This window comes from Pseudonaja textilis, chromosome 1, assembly GCF_049901715.1.
Source record: "Pseudonaja textilis isolate UNSWEBS1 chromosome 1, rPseTex1.2, whole genome shotgun sequence".
Taxonomy (NCBI): domain Eukaryota; kingdom Metazoa; phylum Chordata; class Lepidosauria; order Squamata; family Elapidae; genus Pseudonaja; species Pseudonaja textilis.
In genome coordinates this window covers 236,000,756-236,025,138 of record NC_141990.1, presented here as the reverse complement: position 1 = coordinate 236,025,138, position 24,383 = coordinate 236,000,756, and the positions used below count along the sequence as shown (strand labels likewise).

General features: G+C 35.3%; 1 protein-coding gene across 1 annotated transcript in view; it reads right to left on the bottom strand.

Annotated features, from left to right (window-relative positions):
* The window catches only part of KCNQ1 (potassium voltage-gated channel subfamily Q member 1), a 378,292-nt gene that overhangs the window by 114,541 nt on the left and 239,368 nt on the right, over positions 1-24,383 (bottom strand). The window contains exons 14-16 of the mRNA XM_026706550.2: positions 18,104-18,198; positions 16,552-16,598; positions 15,405-15,466 (exon numbers count right to left, since the gene is read on the bottom strand). Of these exons, the coding sequence (XP_026562335.1) occupies positions 15,405-15,466; positions 16,552-16,598; positions 18,104-18,198 (204 nt within the window). The remainder of the gene's footprint in view (positions 1-15,404; positions 15,467-16,551; positions 16,599-18,103; positions 18,199-24,383) is intronic.

Sequence of the window (24,383 nt, the reverse complement as noted above, 5' to 3'; positions counted from 1 at the left end):
CAAACAAAACTCCAGAGAAAGTACATTTCATAGCTTGGGAGCAACGCTGGAGGACAGGGCTCTCTCTTGCATATTACTAATTCTGATAGCAGTGTCATCCTTAGAAACACCTTTCCTGCAGAGTTTAACAACAGGGCAATTTTGAAATAGAAACAGACCTTTAGGCAACCCAATGTTAATTTTTTTATTGCAGACCCAATTTTGTGCAGTAGTTAAGGCATCAAGCTAGAAATGTAGAGGTGGTGAGTTCTAGTCCCATTTTAAGACACAAAAATAGCTGGGTGACTTTGGGCCAGTCAATCCCAGGCAATGGCAAACTACTTCTGAAAAACCGTGCCAAAAAATCTTGTTCAAGGGGTCTTCAAGAATTGGACACAACTGAAGAGGGGGGAAAATGGAACTGGAAAGCAGTGCAAATTTTTCAGTACAACACATGTTGCACCTTGTACCAAATTAATAGCTGAGCTGGTATGTTTTCAAACAAAGACAAATAATGATATCCCAATCCTCATCAGAGAAGCTGTTGAGAGTGAACAGAAACGTCCAAACACCATCTTATTTGGTCTAGAGGACATCAATGACAATGATGACATCACAACTGTCTGAAACATCATCAGTGATTATCAAGTATCAACTATGTCCCCTGATGTAATACTTGACATTTCCCCCATTGGCCGAGAGCTCAAAAATAGAGACAGCTCTGTGGCCCCATGCTTCTGCAGGGTCATTTGTAAATCGTTTATACTATAAGTTCACTTGCCAAAAGCAACACCAACCATAAGAACCTCTGTTCTCGCCCTGACCTAACCATACAGCAACGTGCCTGCTCCTATGTACTCCGCACTGAGCTCAAAAAACGTCTAGACAATGGAGAGAAGGACCTGTACATTGACTAGCATGCTGATTGTATCAAAAATAAGTCACACAACCCACAACTCAGCTTTAACCTTCAACCACAACCCTACCTCAACCAATCCACCATCACCCAAGACTAGGCACGCACGCTCCTAACTACCTCAATTTCAACTACTGCTGGCCTTAAATGCAAGCTACTCAATGCAAGAAACCTTGTGAATAAGATACCTGAATTTCTCCTATGACTAAATATGGCTAAATTCTACATCATATTTGTCTGTGAAATATGGCTCAACACATCTTTCTCTGGACTCCATTAACACAGTAAGAGACTATCATGTTTACCTATCAGATCATGAAATTAGTAGAGGAGGTGGTGTTGCTATCTTCTATAAAAAGTCCTTACATCTAAAAAACATCCAAGTTACCTAGGAGCTTGCTCTTCCTGCGACCATCATCTGTGAACTATCCTTAAATATCACATTTCAATTCTTACTATGTTACAGAGCACCTGATTATGACATCGAACATGTAAACAAGTTAAATTCACTACGAACATGGACAGCATCCTGCCCACACGCTTTTATCTTTCTTGATGACTTCAATTTACCTCATATTGACTGGACCCTAAATGAATGTACAACTGAACCCATACATGCAACCTTCTACAATGCTGTTACAAATCTTGGACTGCAACAACTCGTAACCAATAATACTAGACTAAACAACTGCCCCAATCTCATCTTTTGCAATAGTTTGAATTTAATTTACGGAATACAAACTAAAGAACCCTTTTCCAGCAGTGACCACAATATGATTGACTTTTGTCTCAACATACGCTCACACAAAAATCATCACAATGATGTAATCCCCAATTATAACTTCAAAAAAGGCAACTATGATCTTATAGACAATGATCTCTCATCCCTTGATTGGCAATTTCTATTCACTGGATGCAATACTGTTGAAGACCATTACAACATATTTTTACTTGAAGTCAAAAGAGTCATCAAACTATATGCACCAACAACTCCACCACCACCACCCAAAAAAACAGATTACCCATAACAATAAGGAAACTTCAATCCAAAAAGAGATCACTCTGGCGGAAAAACAAATCTGTTCACGTTGCCAATTTCAAAAGCCAATACAAAAATTTATGCCACCAGATAAAGACTGAATGCACCAATTATCACATTAAACAAGAGGAAAACCTTCTACGCACCAATTCTGCCCACGCTTTTTACAATTTTGTAAACAACAAACTAAAAGACTCAAGGTCCATCCCACCTGATAGGACCTAATGGTAAAGACTGCAACAATGACACCATTAAAGCCAACATCTTTAACACATTCTTTGGCTCAGTATTTATAAACAGCAATGGATCATGCCCAGTATATCCTAGCCGAACCACAGAAAACTACAATTATCTAATACATATCGATTTTACAGAAGACAATGTTGAAAAAGCACTATGCAATCTAAAACCATCTCTATCTATTGGACCAGATGGAATATGTGCCTACTTCTTTAAAAAGCTACCCACCGCCATAGCATAACCCCTATGCATAATCTTTGAAAAATCTTCCAGGACCAGCTACTTGCCTAACCTATGGTCACAAGCCATGGTCATCCCCATCTTCAAAAATGGAGACCCCAGCCTAGTTGAAAATTACAGACCAATCTCCTTATGCTGCGTCACCTGTAAAAGTCATGGAATCAATTATTAACCAATCCATCATCCTCCACTTAAGAGACAAACAACCTACTCTCTAATAAACAATTTGGTTTCAGAAAAACACTATTCTGTAATTTGCAACTCTTACACTGCAAAAACATATGGACTACACAACTCGATCAGGGCAAAACAATAGACACAATCTACATAGACTTCTGTAAAGCCTTTGATTCAGTGGTACACAACAAACTACTCCTAAAACTAAAATCTTATGGTAACTCTGGACAACTGCATTCCTGTCAAACAGACAACAAATGGTCAAAATTGGGAGCATCCTATCAAATTCTGTACCTGTCAACAGTGGTGTCCCCCAAGGCAGTGTTCTAGGACCAACTCTATTCATACTCTACATAAATGACCTATATGATCACATTAAGAGCAACTACGTTCTCTTTGCAGATGATGTAAAGCTGTTCAATACCACAGACAATACTGCTACTTGTCAAAAAGATCTTGACCATGTATCAGAATGGTCAAACAAATGGCAACTTCAAATCTCAACAAATAAATACTCTGTCTTGCATATCGGCAAAAAAATCAGAAAATAAAATACAAGCTGAATAGTCAAGACCTTGTTGATGATCCAAGCTCTGTAAAGGACCTTGGAATACTCATCTCTAATGATCTAAGTGCTAGAGTCCACTGTAACTACATAGCCAAAAAGGCATTAAGAGTTGTTAACGTAATCTTACATAGCTTTTTCTCTGGTAATATCACACTACTAACTAGAGCATACAAAACATTTGCTAGACCAATACTTGAATACAGCTCATCAGTCTGGAACCCACATTACGTATCTGATACCTGCACAGTTGAGAAAGTCCTAAAATATTTCACAAGAAGAGTTCTCCACTCCTCTACTTGTTATAGAATACCTTATGCCACCAGACTTGAAATTCAAGGTTAACTGCACCAAACTTGATTGCAGGAAATACGACTTCAGCAACAGAGTGATCAATGTCTGGAATACTCTACCAGACTCTGTGGTTTCTTCCCCAAACCCCAAAAACTTTAACTTTACTATTGACCTCACCCCTTTCCTAAGAGGTCTGTAGGGGGTGTGCATAAGCGCCCCAACGTACCTATCTTCCCTGTCCTTTCTTTTATTTTTCTTATATGTACCCATTTCATGTATTCATAACTATGTATAGACTTATACCTATTATCTTGTAAGCGATTGACAAATCAAATAAACAAACAAACAAACAAACAAATAAATAAATAAAATAAAGACACATTATTATAGTCAATATAGGTTACAACCAAAGGCATGAATACCAGATCTGACTGTTTCAAGAAAGGTTGCACTGCTTGCCTCGGGATAACTGTACAAAAGTGCTCTTTGCCACAGCTGCCTCCTATGTTTCCAGTGGCAGTTGAGCTTTTAAGAAAATCTCTCTTTGAAGGAGAGTACAAACTGGGCTGAAACCTTTAGGGAGTAAGAGTTTTTTTGAACATTTTTGGCAAAGTTTGCTTTGAAGCAGTTTTCAGTGATTACCTTTACCTCTGATTGTTCTGGAAGTACAGATTTTTTGGAAAAAATAGGAGGCCACAGGGGAGAAGGAGGCAAATCTGTCAGAGGAAAACCTCTGTTGGATCAAAAGCTTACGCACGCACACACACACACACATACACACACACACACACTGAACTAAGAGCCCTTGTGTTTTGAGGACAGTTTTGCTGGCACCAATCCTCCATAAGTAACTGCTAGACTTGTTTTTCAATAGCCTTCAAAAGTGATTCTAGCGGAAGTTCTTTAACCGTCAATGACTTTAACCAAGTAAGGATTAATTAGGCAAGAAAATCTATTTCGAACGTATTCACCACTCATGAGCATTAAAACACATGAAAGGGAGCTGAAAACCATCTCTTAATAGCTGCCTGTTTGAAGAGCTAATTTGGAACTTAGGAAACAGGAAAGAACTCTGCAGTTTTCCATAACCAGATTGCTCTAAAACTTACCTAAAGCAAGATAGTGCGGTAAGGTTTGCTGTTATCTCCTTGTTTTTCCTGGGCATTTTAGTTCCAATTCAGATCCCATTCTTTGAAGATGTTATCTAGCCAGTTTGGGAGAGGCACCCATTTCTGAATAATGATATGTATGGTCAATAACACTTAACTAAGGAAATGTGCTGCCTGACACAGACCAAGAGGCCTATGACAGGTACAAGGAATTACCAGCAGTAGAACTCCTTGCTTCTGTTGCCTTAAGACTTCAAGAAAAGAGTAAATAAAATACAGACAAACAGGACAGAACAGTAGCTAACTGGCACAACTCAGTGTTTCTCAATTTTGCCAACTGTCACCCCCCAAAAGTTTTGTACAGACAAGAAGTACGCTCAGAAGTACTATCTAATGTTATTGTAAGGTTACATTAACACAATCCTACAAATCTGAAAGTACATCTCCTCACTTGCTTTTACAGTCCAATAATCAAGGAAGGGTCCATTCTGAGGCATTTACCATTCCCCCCATTGCTTCCATGCACTAAACTGCCTCTTTTCTGACCATTAACACATCTATGATTTGCCCCAATGAGTCTTCCCAAGGACCAGTTCCTTTCCTCAAAGAGTGGGGGGAAAGTGGCCCACTGTTCACTCCCAGACATAGTCTCTGACCATTTGTAGAAGAAATTTGATGATCCCTGATATAGGGTGTAATGGTAAAAAGTGAAGAATTCTCTTTGGAGTTGAACATAGCGCTGAACCTCTTTCTTGATCAAGTTCAAGGATATGGATATCTCCATGTAGTTTTCTTGGCAATGATATAGAAGGATTTGTCATTGTCTTCTTTTGGAATATTTGTCTAATGTCCAGTCTGGGCTACAGCCCTGGTATTTCCTTATAGTTTCCCATCCAAGGAGTAATCTGGTGTGCCCCTGTTCAGCTTTTCAAGATCAGCCAAGATCAACTTGGCACTATTCCCCCCTCACTGGTCATTGTATAAGGTAGGTTGACCCAATTTTGATTAACTTGGAAGATTTGACATTAAAAAAAAAAGCTAGATTAGTTTTCTGAATATACTTTTAAAGGAAATTTAGTAGCAGCAATCTGTTTGAAACCAAATCATATGTAGTGTTAATAGAACAGGGATGCTTTAGAAGGCATAAAAAAGGAGAGCTCAGGACAATTATATAATGAAAAAATAGAGAGGCAACCCCAGACTGATGCTTTGTCAGAAAAAAATAAACAAAAGACTGCACAGCACTTTTCTCATTTTTATAGAACAATCCCTCGGCAAAGCAAGATGCCTGAGGGGATCGTTCATTTTTTTGTAAGAAGAGGTTATCAGAACCTTTTGCATAAATTTTTTCCTTGATTAAAATGTATTGTGTACTCCATCCAGGTTTTTATCCCGTCTGAACAAACTGTTTCTGACAAAGCATCTGTTAGAGCCCAGCCCTTCTTTTAATTTTTTGTTGGCTGGAACGCTTGCAGAAACCTAGGAAGCAGAATTTGCTTTCATAATAAAGATTTAAATGGCCATTGCTGTGTTTGGGCCAGAAAGAATTTGGGCCAGTAAGCAACCCTTGTGAACTCTGTCTGCTCTCCGGGACATTGTTTAATTAGCTTAGTCAGTTGGAATGGATTTATATGATATGTTTAACTCCTTGTTCACCCAGTAATAAAGTGTAATGGGCATGTAAATTTGAAATAATTCACTCTCAGTCCAAGTGGCTGGGCTTTCACTTTCAGATATTTTTCAAGGTCTACAATTTTAGATTAGATTAGAGTTGATAGTTATAAATGTATTTTCAAGCATTAGGTGTCCTCTTGATAAACCTTACAACCCATGAAGTATTATTGAAATATTTGATCTTTACCTTAAACAATTAATGAATGTGTACAAAGTGGGCTAGAAGCTTCATTTACAAATCTGATCACCCCAAATCTATAATATATGATTATAGAAGATAATCCTATTGAGATGTACTCTCCTAAAAGTACATATAAACAATAACTTTAATCAGCAAGTCTATTCTTTAAACTTGCCTTAGATAGGGATCTGTCCCATCTATTTGCCATCAAAATATTTCTATAAGCTTATGTACTAGTCTAAGATGCAGTCATGTATTTTGTTCCCTAGATTTATCCTCTACTATTACTACAACTATGGTTTTGTAATCTTGTGTTTACCAAGAACAACAATGATTCCTGTTAATAATTGTCTATTTCTTCCATATAGCTCTGAGATATCTTTATTTTCTTTGTTTAGGAAATCAATTTCATCTACCTAGGCATTTTATAGTAGTATTAAATAAGCTGATTGTTCAAGGTTTAGATTATTTGTTTCTATTAAGGCAAATGTTAGGCTTACAAAAATGTGCTAACATAAAAGGATGACTTCTCATTTTCACTTATATTAATTAGTGTTATACATGTATAACATACATGTTGCAATACAAATTATATACATTTTAAAAATCTGGATTAAAAACTACTTTATACCCTTGCTTCTTTGTAAGTAAAAACTGCTCTTAAAAATGTTCCTTTCTTGAATAAGTTCCCCTTTTCTTGTATGAAAGAAAGAAAAAGGGGAAAAAAATTCATACGTTTTTCAATCTGTAAAGTGCACTTCTGTTGATAATTATTTAGCTAGTTAAATTTAACTTGGCTATGAATCTTTTAAAATTTTTGTCATTAATCTCAAAAATATGCAGAGATCACATTGAAAGCTTCCCTCAGGCATTTTCAAATGTCCCAGACACTTCAGTTAATTTTATCTGATCTACCACATTTATGATATAGCTTCATCTTGTTTTAGCATTCTCTTATCTAATATAAAACACACCACAATGACTATAGCAGTTTGAGGATTAGTGCTCAGTTAAAATGTTTTGCAAAACAGCATGATACTCCCCCTCGCCCCCACATTTCTTGTAATAGATTTATTACAAAATAAAATACACCCCCTGTAGCAGTTGCTGAGATCTTTAAACTTTGACTGTTTTTGGTCAGTAATCTCATTAGCTAGAAATAATGAATAATTCTTCCATATGCTGTTGCCAATCCATTGCTGCATAATACTTAAATGTTTAAGGTACTCAGTTTTGTTTTCTTTGTCACTATCCCATAAAAACAACAAACTGGCTCTACACATGTGAACTGTGGGCAACGTAACTGTCTGCAGGAATAAAAGCTATGTCTAAAAGTCCACCTTAATTAAACTGAAAATAAAAGATGCGTTGCTCCACTTGGAATACACTTTATCACTCTTAAATTGCTTTTTTAATCATTGCTTCTACTCAAAGTAAAACTTTCAGTGGGGGAAATGAATTTCTAAACCCTCTTTTTGAAACACAGAAATATATGGACATTTTTATATTATTGAGGATCTCTTCCTTTTGAGTATATTTACGTAGTTTGGTTTTGATTAAGTGATGATTATCTAAGTTAGTTAGCCAAGACCTTACACTGTCATCAAGCAAAAGGTATACATGCTATATACATAGTGAGAAACTGAATTTTAATTACTCATTTTTAATTATTTATGGGAAAAACCCATAAAAAAACCCAACAAACACCAAATGCCTAAGTTGTGAAAATTCTCTTACTATACTGAAGAATGCAACAGATATATTAATGACATATATATATATATATATATATATATATATATATATATATATATCTGCCATCATTTTGTCCTGCTTTTTTCTTGACTTTTCACTATTTTGTCTGAAGAACAGCTTTAAGAAGTTGAAATACTGTATAGATTGGCCTATATAAAAATATTTTTTTAAAAAAAGCTCCCCACTCCTGCCCCATAGCTAAGATGACTACCATTGTGTGGCTCATTTTATTATCAGCCCTGAAGACATTGTCGGAATATTATTGAACAGCTTTTAGACATTCTGTATTACAAAATTATTTTGTGGAATCTGAATTAAATCCCAAAGAACACCATTGTGCTTAGATTATTATTAATTATATATGTCTTATTTTCTTCTTTAAAATGGTCTAGTCGTTATACTGCTCCCTTTTGCAGTACAGAAGGAGTGAGAAAGACATTAATTTGATCAAAAAGTCTACTCAATACTTGTCTTAAAAGAGGTATTAGAAGCTGATGATTGGAGATTAAATAGGTACTTTGAACATAGTCAAATGTGGATCATCCTGTTCCCTTCAGTGCCCAAAGCAATCTGCCCTAGGATCAATTGCATTTCTGCTGCAAGAGAGGCTGAAGTTCAGAGAACTTCAACTGGCAGACTATGTTTGGTCATTCTCTAGATCTGAAGACAAATATTTACTCTCAAATACTGTTTTTTATTACACAATACATATCTAAAAAGCTAAAACAAAATTATTTTGGGAACCCATGCTCTCAAGGCCTAGCACTAAATTTTGTGGAGAATTTACAAATCTGGATTACAATCTCTAAGAAGATTTACTATCTTCTACCTATTAAATTTACCAGATGCAGCACACAACATACAATAACGATACAGCAGAAACTACACAAGCTGATGCGGGGGGGGGGGAGAGAAATATTCTAATAATTACTACTGATCTCTTAATCACTGTGCCGCATGATTAAAAATTGCATTTATTCTGAAGTTCTGATGAAAAGAAGGCAAAGGACAAGTTGGGGAAGGCGTTGAGATGGGGGCACAGATATGTAACAAATGCATAATACATATGAAAATGGAAAAACTATCTGCCTACTTGCAAAACCCCTACCTGTAAACAGCCTCCAAGGCAAACTTTCCGCAGAGAAAAATAAAAATAAAAACCACTGATGCATGCTTCCATTATTTACTCCACCCAATCGCTTTTCCCCAAAATTGATGTGGTCTGGCTGGCTGGGAATTATGGGAGTTGCAGTCCATCTGAAGAGCATGGAGGGAAGGCGACTCTGCCTTTCTTTTCCTTTTTCCTAGCAAGAAGCTCTTGATTAAAAAGTTCTTCCATCACACTGCCTCATAAAATTCCTCTCTTTTGAAAGGTGCCAGGTTAGGGAAACCGATACCAAGCTAAAGAGTTAACTTGCACATAGCTATATAAAAAGCAAGTACACTGACTGAGTGGAAAAACATAAAGAACCAGATTATATGACTTTGATATAAACATTAGAAGTGCTGACTATGCATACTGTAAAAAACGCTGCTGAAGCCAGCTGCCAACAATGTCATCATAAATCAAGCAAGTTGCTAGAAATAGATCTGAAACTAACCTGGGTGCTAATCTTGAACAATAGCCTATTGTAACCTGAAAGAGAATTATACGATACCATTTGACATTGTTCAGAGCTTTTACCTAATTTAAAATTAAGAATGATTTTTTTCCCTCCCAATCTCCTCCTGTTCTTTCTTTCGCTCAATGTTGACAAAAGCAGTGTTATTGTACAACAATAATATGCATCTGTATTAATTAAAGTATTGATCGCTTATGTCAGAGGCTAACTTTTTTGATATTACATATGATACAAAGGTGTCAAGAAACAAAAGGAGAAAACATAAAGAGATGGATTGTGATCCACAGTAGTCCATTTTTCCATAATACCATCCCATTTTTATGCACAGTAGAAAGAAACAGTGAACTAATTGGATTCAGACTGATTGGAGCTCTTGTGCAAAATGACAGCATAGGAGGACATCAAAAGGTCTCCCCCTTCTAGGGGAGGCAGAACTTTCTACCCATTTCAAATTGTCATTATTTGTATTTGCATTTTATTATTTCCAGAATTTTTCCTCCTGTGCTCCGAGCCATCTCAATGTAAATATAAAACTGGGAATAATTGTACATGCATTGGGCGAAGTACTCATTTCAAGTCTATGAGAATCTAGGTCAGAATAGGTTTGCTAATCTTTAAATTATCCTGAGATTTTTTTCACGGTGCGACCTATAGCCATTTGTCTCTGCAGAACTGAAATGAATTACCACTTTCAAATGTTTAAAATAGGTAGCAACTTGCATTGTTTCCAGAGGAAGAGCTCTAAGCATTATTAATCAAAAGCAGTACACAATTATGCCATCTTTGTCTCCTTCCTGGGTAAGAAAATCAAGATGAAATAATCAATGAGAAAATGAAATGGTTCCAAATGAAAGAGGACCTGTAAGAATCCCTTTAAAAACTGCACAAATAAAAAGTCTTATCTGAAAGGACTTTCTGGTTCCATACTGCCCTCACAAACTCAAAAGAACATTTACATTAAACTTTTCAGTAGAGGGCTATATTATATAATAAACTTATTTTTATATTATTTTATAAAAACATAAAATATATTCATACATTGTGTAATACAAAAATGTACTTTTTGCATCCAATGTTCCTACAATAATTTATTTTGTTTATTTTGTTTTTGGTCAGGAATGAGCTGGGTTAAATATTGGGATTTAAAAACTTGGGAAAATAAAATTGCCTTAATTGTTGAAAGAGCTTTGTTAACTTCTTCCTTGCAGACTTCTTGTACCAAGCCTGGTTACTTCCTGAATGAATACAGGCTGCTTTTTATATATGAAACCTAACACTTCTTGGCACAACTCCAGATGTTAAATAAAAAAGCTACAAGCCACTGTTAACCTGCTTCCCTGAACAGAGTCATAGTATTTGAATTACTAAAGCAAAGTTTTCCTTTTCCAAACTTTTGATGATCTCTGTTGCAGCCTTTTTATGCATATCCCTCCCCAGCATAAAATAAAAAGAAAAAAATATGAAAATATTCCAAACTAATTAGCTAACCAAACAGTAGATCACTGCCTTTCCAGTTTCCTTTGAAGACCATAAGGTCTGTGATGAATCTTTTCCTTTTTGTCCTAGTTCATGTTTTGCATTGGCCCATAACTCAATATTTGTAAAAAAGATTAAAGAAGGGCCTCTTAACTCTCTGTTTAATTATCTGAGATTGACAACCAAACTTCATTTTATGGGCAGAAAATTTCAAAATTAGAGAATGATGACAAGGGAAGGCCTTACATGTTTATTTCCCCCGAACAGATTTCTGCAATGGGGTATTTCCAAAAGACGGGCAGTCAGACAATCGTTAATAATCATGCAGATATATAATGATATGGTTACTCCCTCATTTCTATTTTAAAAGTAAATGCCAACATCATGAATTATGCGTGGAATGCAGCTAACAATTATTCCTTCCTTCCTTCCTTCCTTCCTTCCTTCCTTCCTTCCCTCCTTCCATCCATCACACTTCTACATCCCCTCCTCAATCTCACCTATGTGACCCGGGTGTTCTGACCCATGCCCTTTTCTAACAAATCAAACACAATTCAAAAAAGAACAGAAACCTTGTAATGCTTTTACAAAATAATTAACTGTGATAAGCACAAGCCTTGCCAAATTGTGCAAGACTTGCCAAAAGGTAACAGACAAGAAATAATTTGCAAAATAAGAATCTTCTATCTCAGACTGGTCTTGTGGTGCAAGAGACATAACCTTACCCTGAACATCAAAACAGCACACAAAAACATTGGTTGGTTGCTCTCTTTCTTCTTTGGAAGAGATTGCGAAGACCAGACTCCTCTCTAGAGCATTAAAAATCTCCACAAACCGTTCTCATCCTGGTCATTCATATTTCAAACTGTTACCATCAGGGAGATGTTATAGGTTTCTTAAAATGAGGACTAATAGACTGAGAAACAGTTTCTTTTCCAAGGCAATAATTGTCTTGAATCAAACAGCGCATTCGTGATCTAGCCCTATGTATATAGTGGCATTTTAAAACTATTTAACTTACTAAATGTTTTAGATAGATTTTAGATGAGGTTTATTATTATTATTATTATTGTTATTGTTATTGTTATTATTGTTATTATTATTATTATTATTGTTATTATTATTATTGTTGTTGTTGTTATTATTATTGTTGTTGTTATTATTATTATTAAATACTTGTAGTGTGATTGTGATGTGGTGTTTGGGGCACTGTGCTGGAACAGCTTTCAAATTTCATTGTATTCGTGGAATGCAATGACAATAAAGGTAAATTCTTAATTCTCTTCAAATACAAACTCAGGATACTGGAATGTCCACGAGGCTGTAGTTTCAAAACGTCTTTGCCTTATACAAAGAAGGTTAGTTTCACAGGTGGCTTTTATCTTCTTGAAGGAAGGGCCATTACCTTGCAGCCTTACTCCCGAGTTGCCCATGCTGTTGTAACTGTTCTTTCCTATGGCAATCCTGCGCACAGGCGCACTTGGCACAGACTCCTTGGGAACCTCCTCATCACTGCTGCCAGCCCCCACAATCTCTGAAGGCAGCAGTCCACTCCCTAATGGTCCTGGCCCCCACTGAGTCCTCGCTCTCCTCAGCTGTCTGCACCTGCTGCCGGCTAACCACAACAGAGGGTTGTTTACAATAAAAAATTACAGATCTTTTAATATTGGAGACATAAAATCACAGTCCTTTGTATATAACTGTATTTTGCAGCATTTGTATTTACTGAATACTCCTTCATCAGAACAGCTCTGTATAAAGCCCATTACACTATAATCAAGATATGAACAATAGTTAACAGATCAGATTGATACATAAATGCACACTACCAGTGTACAACACACACTTATTTCTGTCCTATTTTCTACCATTAAAAATGCCTTTCCATCATCAATGCTTTAACAAATGTTTACATAAAAATAAATATGAAATAAAATATAAATAAAAATATCAACTGATCCACCAGAGTAAAGCAAATTTTAAAGCAAAAGCTTACATGAATTAAAAAAAAAGGCTTGCTAATGGAAGGAGAATAAAACCAAACAAACTGCATGCCATAGATTAGGATTAATTGATAAAAAAATTCCTTTCAGACCTTGGCCTTGTTAAGCATTCAAATTAATCAGTAGAAACACACTAAAGTGAAACCTGCATGGGACATTTAGCTTTATCTTTTGTACATAAAAGAAAATAAAAAATTGTAATTAGATTTACTATTTTAAAACAAATACTATAGATGGTTTAATGGATTACAAGAAAAAAATCCTGGAAGCTACTGAAAAAAAATACAGTATTTATTTCATTTGCTACTACCTTTTAAATATTTTCCACTTTCATTTTGATGATTGGTTATCACAGAATGTGTAGATGTAGTCTACAAAGACCTCTTGAGCTTGTAAGGTTTGGACATAAAGACAGTTGAAAGTATTTACCATTTTAGTATGATACTAACAGCCTTGCACTGTACTTTTCCTGAAAAATATTTTAGTTAGTATGTAAGCATTTACATCATAGTAAAAAAATGCAAAAGAGTGAGCCAATTTGATGTAATGGATACAAGGATGAAAAACAGGAGATTGGCATTTTTAGTCCTGTCTTACTCATGAAACCAGTTGGGTAAGATCTATCATTCCTCTCAGGCTTAGTATGAAAACAGTAGCAAACCACTTCTGAATTATTGCCCCCAAACCTACATGGAGATTTCATGTAGTTGTCAAGGATCAGGACTGGACTCAACAGTCCACATGCGTGTACTCACATGCAAATGGAATAGCAAAATGTAATCATATCCAAAAGCAACCTTACTCTAAAAAACAACTAGTACATCAACCTCTCCTGTTCATTTGCCTTTGATTACATATTACCTGTAGAAGAGATGATAATACAAAATGTACAAAGATGTGCAGGTATTGGTCTTATAAAAGATGAGGATGCAAAAAGAAAGATTCTTGCTTGGATGATTCTTAAAATACTTGAAATAAATGTGCGTATAGCTCTAAAAAAAGGGGCCAAAGTGAACAATATATTGTGGAATCTGGGCAACAGGAGCACAGGTGTCAATGAATTGAAATGTTATACCTTTTATATACCTTTATACCTTCTCAGACATTTCAAGGTATATTTGTGATGTTCCATTTATGAGCAACATATCAATTGACATGGCGCTAACATACATTGAAAATGGTTGCCAGCTGGCAATCAGCGAACAACTTCCTTATTCAATTCAACTCATGGGGCAGCTTCCAGCATCCCGAAGAATGCTCACATATGGGATACCTTTATCCAATCTATTTTAAGAAAATAGTTTTACTTCACCCAGAAAGATTTCCCAGAAAAAAAGCCTTGAAGCTTCCTCCTCTCATTTCACTCTCCCTTGCCATTACTGAATAGCTATAATAAGATCCCAATTGGCAAACATTCCTCTACCCATTAGTGTACTGTAGAGAGAAGGAAAGGGAAGCAGAGAAAACAGAGTTTTAACAGTGATGATAATAAATGAGAAAGCTAGATCTGCTCTCATAGAATTATTATATCCTTTCAGGTTCCTTTCACTTGTGTGACTATGTTGTTTCACTACAGAAAAATATTCCTCGTTTTGGTTAAATTATTAGCAATTCCCATCTTTTTCTCTTTCTTTCTCTGTCTTGTTTATATTTAATTCCAAGCCTTTGGGGAAGGATTTTCTTTCAATTGTCTGTCAGCTCTACAGTGATGTAATTTTCTTCCCATTGTAATCAGAAGAAATTGTATAAATAAGCTGAAACAGCTTAGGACATATAGATAACTGCAGACTTTAGACTGCATTTTAATTGCTCAATGTATTATAACATACTGCATGTTCATATTAAGTTGCCCTTTTATAATGAGTAAGAAAGGGCATAGCACAAAAACAAATATTTCAATCTCCATTTGCAGATACTATAAAATGTTATAGATCATATTCTCCATTTCCATGTTCAAACAATTCAATAGAAATAGTTATTTTCTACAAATTTGCCTTTGTTAAATTGCTTGCCTATGTTCATGTCCCCATAATTAAGTTGCATTTTTTAATGATCAGGAGGGAAAAGAATGTACTGGTATGCTTGTGTCATGCAGTAAAATACAACTATTATTGAAAGTCTAATTTAGGCCTACCTTGTCTTCGACTCTGTTCAGCCGGGCACCAACTGTATTATTCCCTCGATCTTTATTTTTTTCTGCATAGAAAGGACACTTCTAGATGAATATCAAGTGTTACAATAGTATAGAATGTTGCCGTGCAATTGCATTTAACTAGTCTAGCAGAGCTTTTTAATTGAACTCTGCTGACAGATGGGTAATTTTATTACATTAACAGTAGTTTTTTTTTAAAAAAAAATCCTTTATTAGCATCAATTCAAGCCTTGCCTTGAATGGACTCAAGTTCAAACTGCATCTTGAGTTCATGTTATGCTTTAAATCAGAAGAATTAGCACATTGGGTTTAATAAATTTAAATTAAATTTAACACTAATTTAGCTGAAAAGTACAGTAGAGAATGAATGAGATTCCATGTGGTGTAATGGTTAAGGTGTTGGACTAGGAGCAGAGAGACCCTTATGTGCCTAAGAGAGATCCATCCTCTCTTAGACACATAAGTTACTGTTGAGTAACTCTGAGCCACTCACATTCTCTCAGCCCTAGACTGGGAAACTGAAAAACAATCCATAATGTAGCAACGGCAAACCCCTTCTATTTGTCCTTAAAATTGTCAAGATCGATTCAAAACCCTGAAACAAAGTACAGAATAAGAGTAAGACTTAACTCTTGAAGTATGTTGGTGTGCTTATTGATGATGTTGATCATTATCATCATCCATCAAATGTTAGTATACATTCATGGATGTTATAGAATATTTATTTGGATTCTGATTTCCCACATAATTTTCACTTTAAATTATGAAAACTATAATGATGAGCACAACTCATTCAATTGCTATATCCAGCAGGGATTCATGTACCACCTAAAATCTTGAATGTATTCTACAGAATCCCCAAAATTATGTTATTGAACTATAACTTTCACAATGTTAATTGGAACTTTTTTATAAGCCAAAAATTACTAAAAGCATGAGAATAATTGTATTAGCTATTTCAATTTCTTTTAAATATAATTCATTTGGTGCTTTTGATTCTGTTTCGATTTTTTTGTCATGGGTTTGTTGGATGAATTGCTACTTATATGAGGTTTTTTTTTTTAGGAAAAGTACTTGACTTGTAACATATTTAAGATAAATTCTGTGCTTTTCTAGGATGGTGTCTTACCTGAGACAGAAATAAATAGTGATGGCTTCCCTATAGATTGGTCCAATCTAGAGAGAGAGAAAAATGTATAAAATAAGAGGCCAAAAGTTTTCTCCCCACATGAAACTTGGGCAGCTGAAAACAATTGTGATCATTTTGTATGTTTCTACCAATAATGGCAGAAGGTCTTACATAGTTATCGGTTTATTTGCAAAATATGCTTTGACCTTTTTATTGTGATTTTTAGAGATATTGTATGTGAACTAAAAATGGCTCCATGAAGAAGCTATTCATTCACTAAAGATTTAGTGTTGTCTTTTAGTGTTACTAAAAGCATGAAAATAATTGTATCAGCTATTTCAATTTCTTTTAAATATAATTCATTTAAGCTATTCACTCACTAAAGATTTAGTGTTGTCTTTTAGTGTTACTGAAAGCATGAAAATAATTGTATCAGCTGTTTCAATTTCTTTTAAATATAATTCATTCAAACTATTCATTCACTAAAGATTTAGTGTTGTCTTTTAGTGTTACTAAAAGCATGAGAATAATTGTATTAGCTATTTCAATTTCTTTTAAATATAATTCATTCAGTGCTTTTGATTCTGTTTTGATTAGCACTTCCTGATATTAATACTTCCACAAAGATATGGAGAAGTTGAGTTCATGAATTCAAAATAGTTTATTGGCAGCAATAAAGCAATTTTAAAATAATTTTATTTTTATGTAATTTTATATAATTTTGTGGGATTTATTTTTTGCTATGCTCAAAAGATTCTAATTGATAGAATAAATGATGATTCTTAAATACATGGGAGATAAAGGATGATGTTTCTTATTTGTGAAGATCTTACAATCAAGTTGAAGAAAATAAAAAGGGAGACAGGAGATAAATGGAATAGTTTGGGTTCATGCATCACTCTAAGTCAGAGGTCTCCAAAGTTGGAAACTTTAGGAGTTTTGGGTTTTGACTCCCAGAATTCTTTAGCCAGCTATGCTAGCTGGGGGATTCTGGGAGTTAATGTCCACAAGTCTTAAAGTTGTCAAGTTTGGAGACCCTTGTTCTAAGTCGTATCATGGCGTGTCTGAATTTGGATTAGTATGCCCTGTCAACCTAGCCCTTATAGTTTGTAAACATAATTTATGGCTTAGCATGTTGTAAAAATCCAGCCAACAGTAACTTATTCAGTAAAGTCTAGTTATAACATACCATGGCTTAGCCTTAGAGCAATCCGTTAACCTTCTCAATATGAAAATACTCCAAGTCCTGTCATGCCACATTTTCTAACCTACTCCCATTGCATTCTTAATTTGTTTTCTAAGGATGTGATCAGACTGGATACATTAACATTGAAGTTCCATGCAGGTAAGGAAGTATGTTAGGGAAGTGTCATGGGACACTCTTTAATCCTTCATATTTGTAAGATACTGTGGCAGAAATTGTTTCTACAATTAAAAATTGATGGCATTTAATGTGAAGCAGTGAGGATACTGTGGGCTGCAATTTGTCTGTGAATGTTCAGAATATACTTTAAAAAAATATTAAGTTTAGAAGGTGAATTCTGGACCATACCTTCTTTGAAGCTCTTTTATTCGGACCATTAAGTTGAGATGACCCTGAGAATATTGTTCTATCACATCACGTACATCATAAGGCTTTCTAGCTTGCTGTGAAAACAGAAAATAATAACTATAAAAACATTTCAAATCTCATTATAGCATGCCACATTTATGTAGCTATCAGTTAAAATAAGGAAAAATAGAAAGTTAGCCTTTTCACTTTCACAGCTTTTTCATATAATTTTAGGTAATAAAGATAAGGACTAATGTCTATAATTCATGTTCTTTAATAAAATGTTTATTCCTTGAGTTTTAGTGATATACCTAGATGACAGCTGGACATTGCAGAAAGGACTTTTCATGAGTTAAGGAACTAGTTTGTTAAATATTCTGACCTAATGTATTTAGAGCACTGAAGATAAAAGATTAGGCTAGAAACAAACTGGAAATCAGTGAAGTTGGTTTATAAACTGGTCTTTTTTGTTATTGGTTATAAAGTTGTGAGAGTGATGATAATTTACTTAGTGGTCTCACCATCTCTGATATATTACATATTCTCCACTTATCATCTTGCCCCATAAAAAGCACCGTATTGATACCAGCCTGCTGTAAGTCTCTCCCTCTCCCTCTTCCCCTCCCTCCCTTCCTGTCTCTCTGCAAATCTCTGTTGACTTATTTTCATGCTGTATATTGTGTTCCATTAATCCTCACATCTATTATAACATGGTAAAGCAGAGATTTTCATAATTTGAGTAGTTTATATTAATTCAACTCAGTAGTATTCAAGTATTTGGAATAAACCTGAATATGTACAGTATTGTTGTTCAGTACACTTTGATAATTTTACAAATGTTAAGGAAAATTTATCCATCTACTTTTAAAATGAAGGGCTTCGCGTAACATACAAAAATTAGGAGATGATACTAATCTATATAACAACCTCTTTTAAAATTACTGAATGTTAAAGTGGCCTCACAGTTTTATATGCTAGAAGGCAGCAGAATGTATGCATCTGGGAAAATAGAAATCACTCTGCTCCAAACCGGTAACAGATTGCATCATATAATTTAATAGCTAAAGTTATAATAAATTAGACTGGACCCCAGAGTGATCCCTGTTTAGATAAAATAGTGTCCTGCTTTTCTCCTCTTACCATGGCGTGTGGATATAGACACCCAAGCAACAAATTATCCGAAAATGAATAATCTGAGATCAATCTGCAGATCAATGAATATTCTATTTATGCCTGAAGAAGATTTATTTCTATTTTACTCTTTTCCATGTATCTTATCAGCAGGTTTTGTTTTCATTTTTAAGACTTCTGTTGTAAGGATTTGGTATTCATTTCTATAGCGTGCATATTTTTGATGAAAGAATGCCAGATGATTTTGGGGGAACAATGCTAGTGGGTATTCCTAGGTGGAGGATCTTTACTACTTTGAAATAAAACATTAAAACAAACCGTGATTAGATTCTTTTAGATCTCTGTTCACATCTGATTTCCTTGTTTTTTTCTGTTCTCAGAACCAAGTTTGAAAGTTAAATATAATTATACAATTATCATGCAACCATTTTAATTAAGATCATCAGGAGTTAAGTTTTAGTTATTTTAAAAACGCAATCTGTATATTAACAAACCAAGTACAATTGAAAATTGGAAGCATTATCAGGCCAAATTTCCGCTTTTTTATCTTTATAAAGGTAATAGTACTTCACATGAAATTTAATCACTGTGGCCAACCGTATAGAGTCTTATAATTCTAAGCGGGAGTACAATTGCTCAATGGTTAAAAAAGGCAGAGCTTATCATTTGGCAGCCCGGGTCCAAGACCCAAGCACCATGTGACGGGGTGCTCTCCTGTTACTTGCCCCAGTTCCTGCCCACCTAGCAATTTGAAAGCCTGCAAATGCAAGTAGACAAATAGGTACCACTTCAATGGGAATGTAACAGGGTTCTGTGAGCCTCAGTGTATAGTCAGTGTTTACTTAAGTATTTTATTTAGTTGGGCTTATACATAGACTAACAAAACAGGGGAATGATGATGTTCACCAAGGTACCGTTTTCTGCGTAACATGAGGAAGACTCTTGCAGAAGGCATGCTAGAGAACAGCACACTCTGTCTTTCTCTATCCTTTCATGCTGAGGCACGCTATTCTTCTCCAAAGTTTCCCTCAGAGTCAAAATGAAAAAGCAAAAAGGGAAGTACCAGCTGCAGGAAGTTCTGAGTAGTATAGCCAAACAATGGTCAAGTCCAAGCGTGTGTAACATTCTTTGAAGTACAAAGAACTTTGAACTATTTTGTTTGCCAGAAAGCCCTCTGAAGTGATTACAGAAAATTGCATACACAGTTCTTGATTGATAGCAAGGTAACTGAATTACGTATAAAACACTGCCCAGTTTGTGGTGACACTTTGAAATCTAAAGCTATAAATACATCAAGAGTGTCTGGTGACATCAGTGAAAGCCACAACAGACACTGTTATTACTGGGGCCCTAAACTTGTACAGCAGCTTTTATTATTTATTTTAGTAACTATTCTAGTGGTTGTGTCCTGCTTGTAGATATCCCAGAGATATCCGGTTTATTACTGCAGGAAGCAGGATGCTGCATTTGATGGACCTTTGGTTTGATGGGATATAGTTCTTCTTACATTCTTAAATAAATATTTATTAAAGAAGTGACTAACCATACTATAAAAATATTAGACTGTAAATATACTATGAGAGTTTCTCCCAACCTGTTGCCCTCAAGAAACATTGCATTAAAGCAGGATGTTCTGAAGTTACTATCTAAAATATCTGAAATGTTGCTCTCTAAATTGGAGAAACTGCTCTATTATTATATTATATATAACATATATAATATATATTATTATAACTGCTCATATTAACTTGACCCTAAATGAATGTACAACTGAACCCATACATGCAACCTTCTACAATGCTGCTACAAATCTGGGACTGGAACAACTAGTAACCAACAATACTAGACTTAACAACTGCCTCGATCTCATCTTTTGCAATAGTTTGAATTTAATTTACAGAATACAAACTAAAGAACCCTTTTCCAGCAGTGACCACAATATGATTGACTTTTGTCTCAACATACGCTCACACAAAAATCATCACAATGACGGAATCCCTAATTATAACTTCAAAAAAGGCAACTATGATCTTATAGACAACGATGTCTCATCCCTTGATTGGCAATCTCTACTCATTGGATGCAATACTGTTGAAGACCATTACAACATATTTTTACTTGAAGTTAAAAGAGTCATCAAACTATATGTACCAATAACAACTCCCAAAACCAGAAAAAACAAATTACCCAAAACAATAAGGAAGCTTCAATCCAAAAAGAGATCATTCTGGCGGAAAAACAAATCTGGTCACGTTGCCAACTTCAAAAGCTGATACAAAAAATTATGCCACCAGATAAAGACTGAATGCACCAATTATCACATCAAACAAGAGGAAATCTAAAACCATCTCTATCTATTGGACCAGACAGAATATGTGCCTACTTCTTAAAAAAGTTATCCACTGCCATAGCAGAACCTCTAAGCATAATCTTTGAAAAATCTTTCAGGACCAGCTCCTTGCCTAAACCTATGTTCACAAGCCACAGTCATCCCCATCTTCAAAAAGGGAGACCCCAGCCTAGTTGAAAATTACAGACCAATCTCCTTATGCTGTGTCACTTGTAAAGTCATGGAATCAATTATTAACCAATCCATCATCCTCCACTTAGAAACAAACAACCTACTCTCTAATAAACAATTTGGTTTCAGGAAAAAACTATCATATAATCTGCAACTCTTACACTGCAAAAACATATGGACTACACAACTCGATCAGGGCAAAGCAATAGGCGCAATCTACATAGACTTCTGTAAAGCCTTTGATTCAGTGGTACACGACAAACTACTCCTAAAACTAAAATCTTATGGTATCTCTGGACAACTGCATAACTGGATAGAAGCATTCCTGTCAAACAGACAACAAATGGTCAAAATTGGGAGGGTCCTATCAAATTCTGCACCTGTCAATAGAGGTGTCCCCCAAGGCAGTGTTCTAGGACCAACTCTCTTCATACTCTACATAAATGACCTCTGTAATCACATTAAGAACAACTGCGTTCTCTTTGCAGATGATGTAAAGCTGTTCAATACCACAGACAATACTGTTACCCTTCAAAAAGATCTTGACTATGTAACAGAATGGTCAAACAAATGGCAACTTCAAATCTCAACAAATAAATGCTCTGTCTTACATATTGACAAAAAAAATCAGAAAATAAAATACAAGCTGAATAGTCAAGACCTTGTTGATGATCCAAACTCTGGAAAGGACCTTGGAATATTCATCTCTGATGATCTAAGTGCTAGAGCCCACTGTAACTACATAGCCAAAAAGGCATTAAGAGTTGTTAACCTAATCCTACGTAGCTTTTTCTCTGGTAATATCACACTACTAACTACAGCATGCAAAACATTTGCTAGACCAATACTCGAATACAGCTCATCAGTCTGGAACCCACATTACGTATCTGATATTAGCACAGTTGAGAAAGTCCATAAATATTTCACAAGAAGAGTTCTCCACTCCTCTACTCATTGTAGAATACCTTATGCCACCGGACTTGAAATTCTAGACCTAGAAAACCTTGAATTACGCCGTCTTCAGTCTGATCTAAGTATGGTATATAAAATCATACATTGCAATGACTTACCTGTCAATGAATGCTTCAGCTTCAACCATAACAACACAAGAGCACACAATAGATACAAACTCAAGGTTAATCGCACCAAACTTGATTGCAGGAAATACGACTTCAGCAACAGAGTGGTCAATGTCTGGAATACTCTACCCCACTCTGTGGTTTCTTCCCCAAACCCCAAAAACTTTAATCTATTATTGACCCCACCCCTTTCCTAAGAGGTCTGTAGGGGGCGTGCATAAGCGCCCCAAGGTGCCTACCGTCCCTGTTCTATTCTTTCTTTTATTTTTCTTATATGTATCCATTTCATGTTTTGACTTATACCTATTATTTTGTAAGCGATTGACAAATCAAACCAAATAAAAGTAAATAAATAAAATAAAATGAGGATTCCAGAATATTCCAAGATTTTGGAGTTCTGTGCTCCCTGCTTCTTGATAGTCCTCTCTTTCAAACATTTGGCAAATGTTTTCATAAATGAAAGGCAACATATCAGTATTAAAATATGAATGCGGTTTGCTTATGGAATGGCTGTATAACCTGGTTAATTGTCTATGCAAAGATTGTAGGCATGGCTGATGATTGGAAGAATGCCATTATTACTCCATTACAAGAACAGAATGTTAACAAGAGAGAATGCAAAACTGCAGGAGGATTAATTTATCAAGTACATGTCTGAATTCTGGTCAAAAGCATGTAAGACATGACTGTGAAAAAAACTTTGGGTAAATATAGCACAGCTTTATTTGAACTTTAGTAAAGCCTTAGCCTCCTTATGTGAATGTGACAAAGTTTTAATGTATGCCTGTTGATTTATAAAAAGCATAAGATAAGAGATTTGAAATATGAAATATTCTGCATGAATACAGACTTGAAGGATGTTTGTGAATGAGATAAAAATGCTATATGAGGAAAGTAAAACATATGTGACAACAAATGGAATGCTTAGGGAATAGTTCAACTTGAAACACTGACAAAGGCAAGGATGTGTGGTGTCCATGGGCTCCTTAATGCATTTCCATATAGATGAACAAGGAAAGCTTGTTATGATGTATGCTAATAGGGGATAAGAAGGCAAGTGAACTTTTTATGAAGACAGTGTTGTATATAGAATAGAATAGAATAACAGAGTTGGAAGGGACCTTGGAGGTCTTCTAGTCCAACCTCCTGCCTAGGTCAGAAACTCTACACCACTTCAGACAAATGGTTATCCAACATCTTTTTAAAAACTTCCAGTGTTGGAGCAATTCACAACTTTTGAAGGCAAGTTGTTCTACTGATTAATTGTTCTAACTGTCAGGAAATTTCTCCTTAGTTCTAGGTTGCTTCTCTCCTTGATTAGTTTCTACCCATTGCTTCTTGTCCTGCCCTTATGTTTATTGAAACAAGTGGAAAAATGTATGTATAGGAATATTATAAATGTATAACAGTTATTTGGAGTAGAAAAAAAAACAGGAGAAATGCTCAAATGGAGAGAAAGCAGATTAAAAATGGTCTGAACACAGAAGTGAATGCCCTGTGCAAAAGAAGTACATTTGAGTGGCTTGGTCATATGAAGAAAACCAAGCAG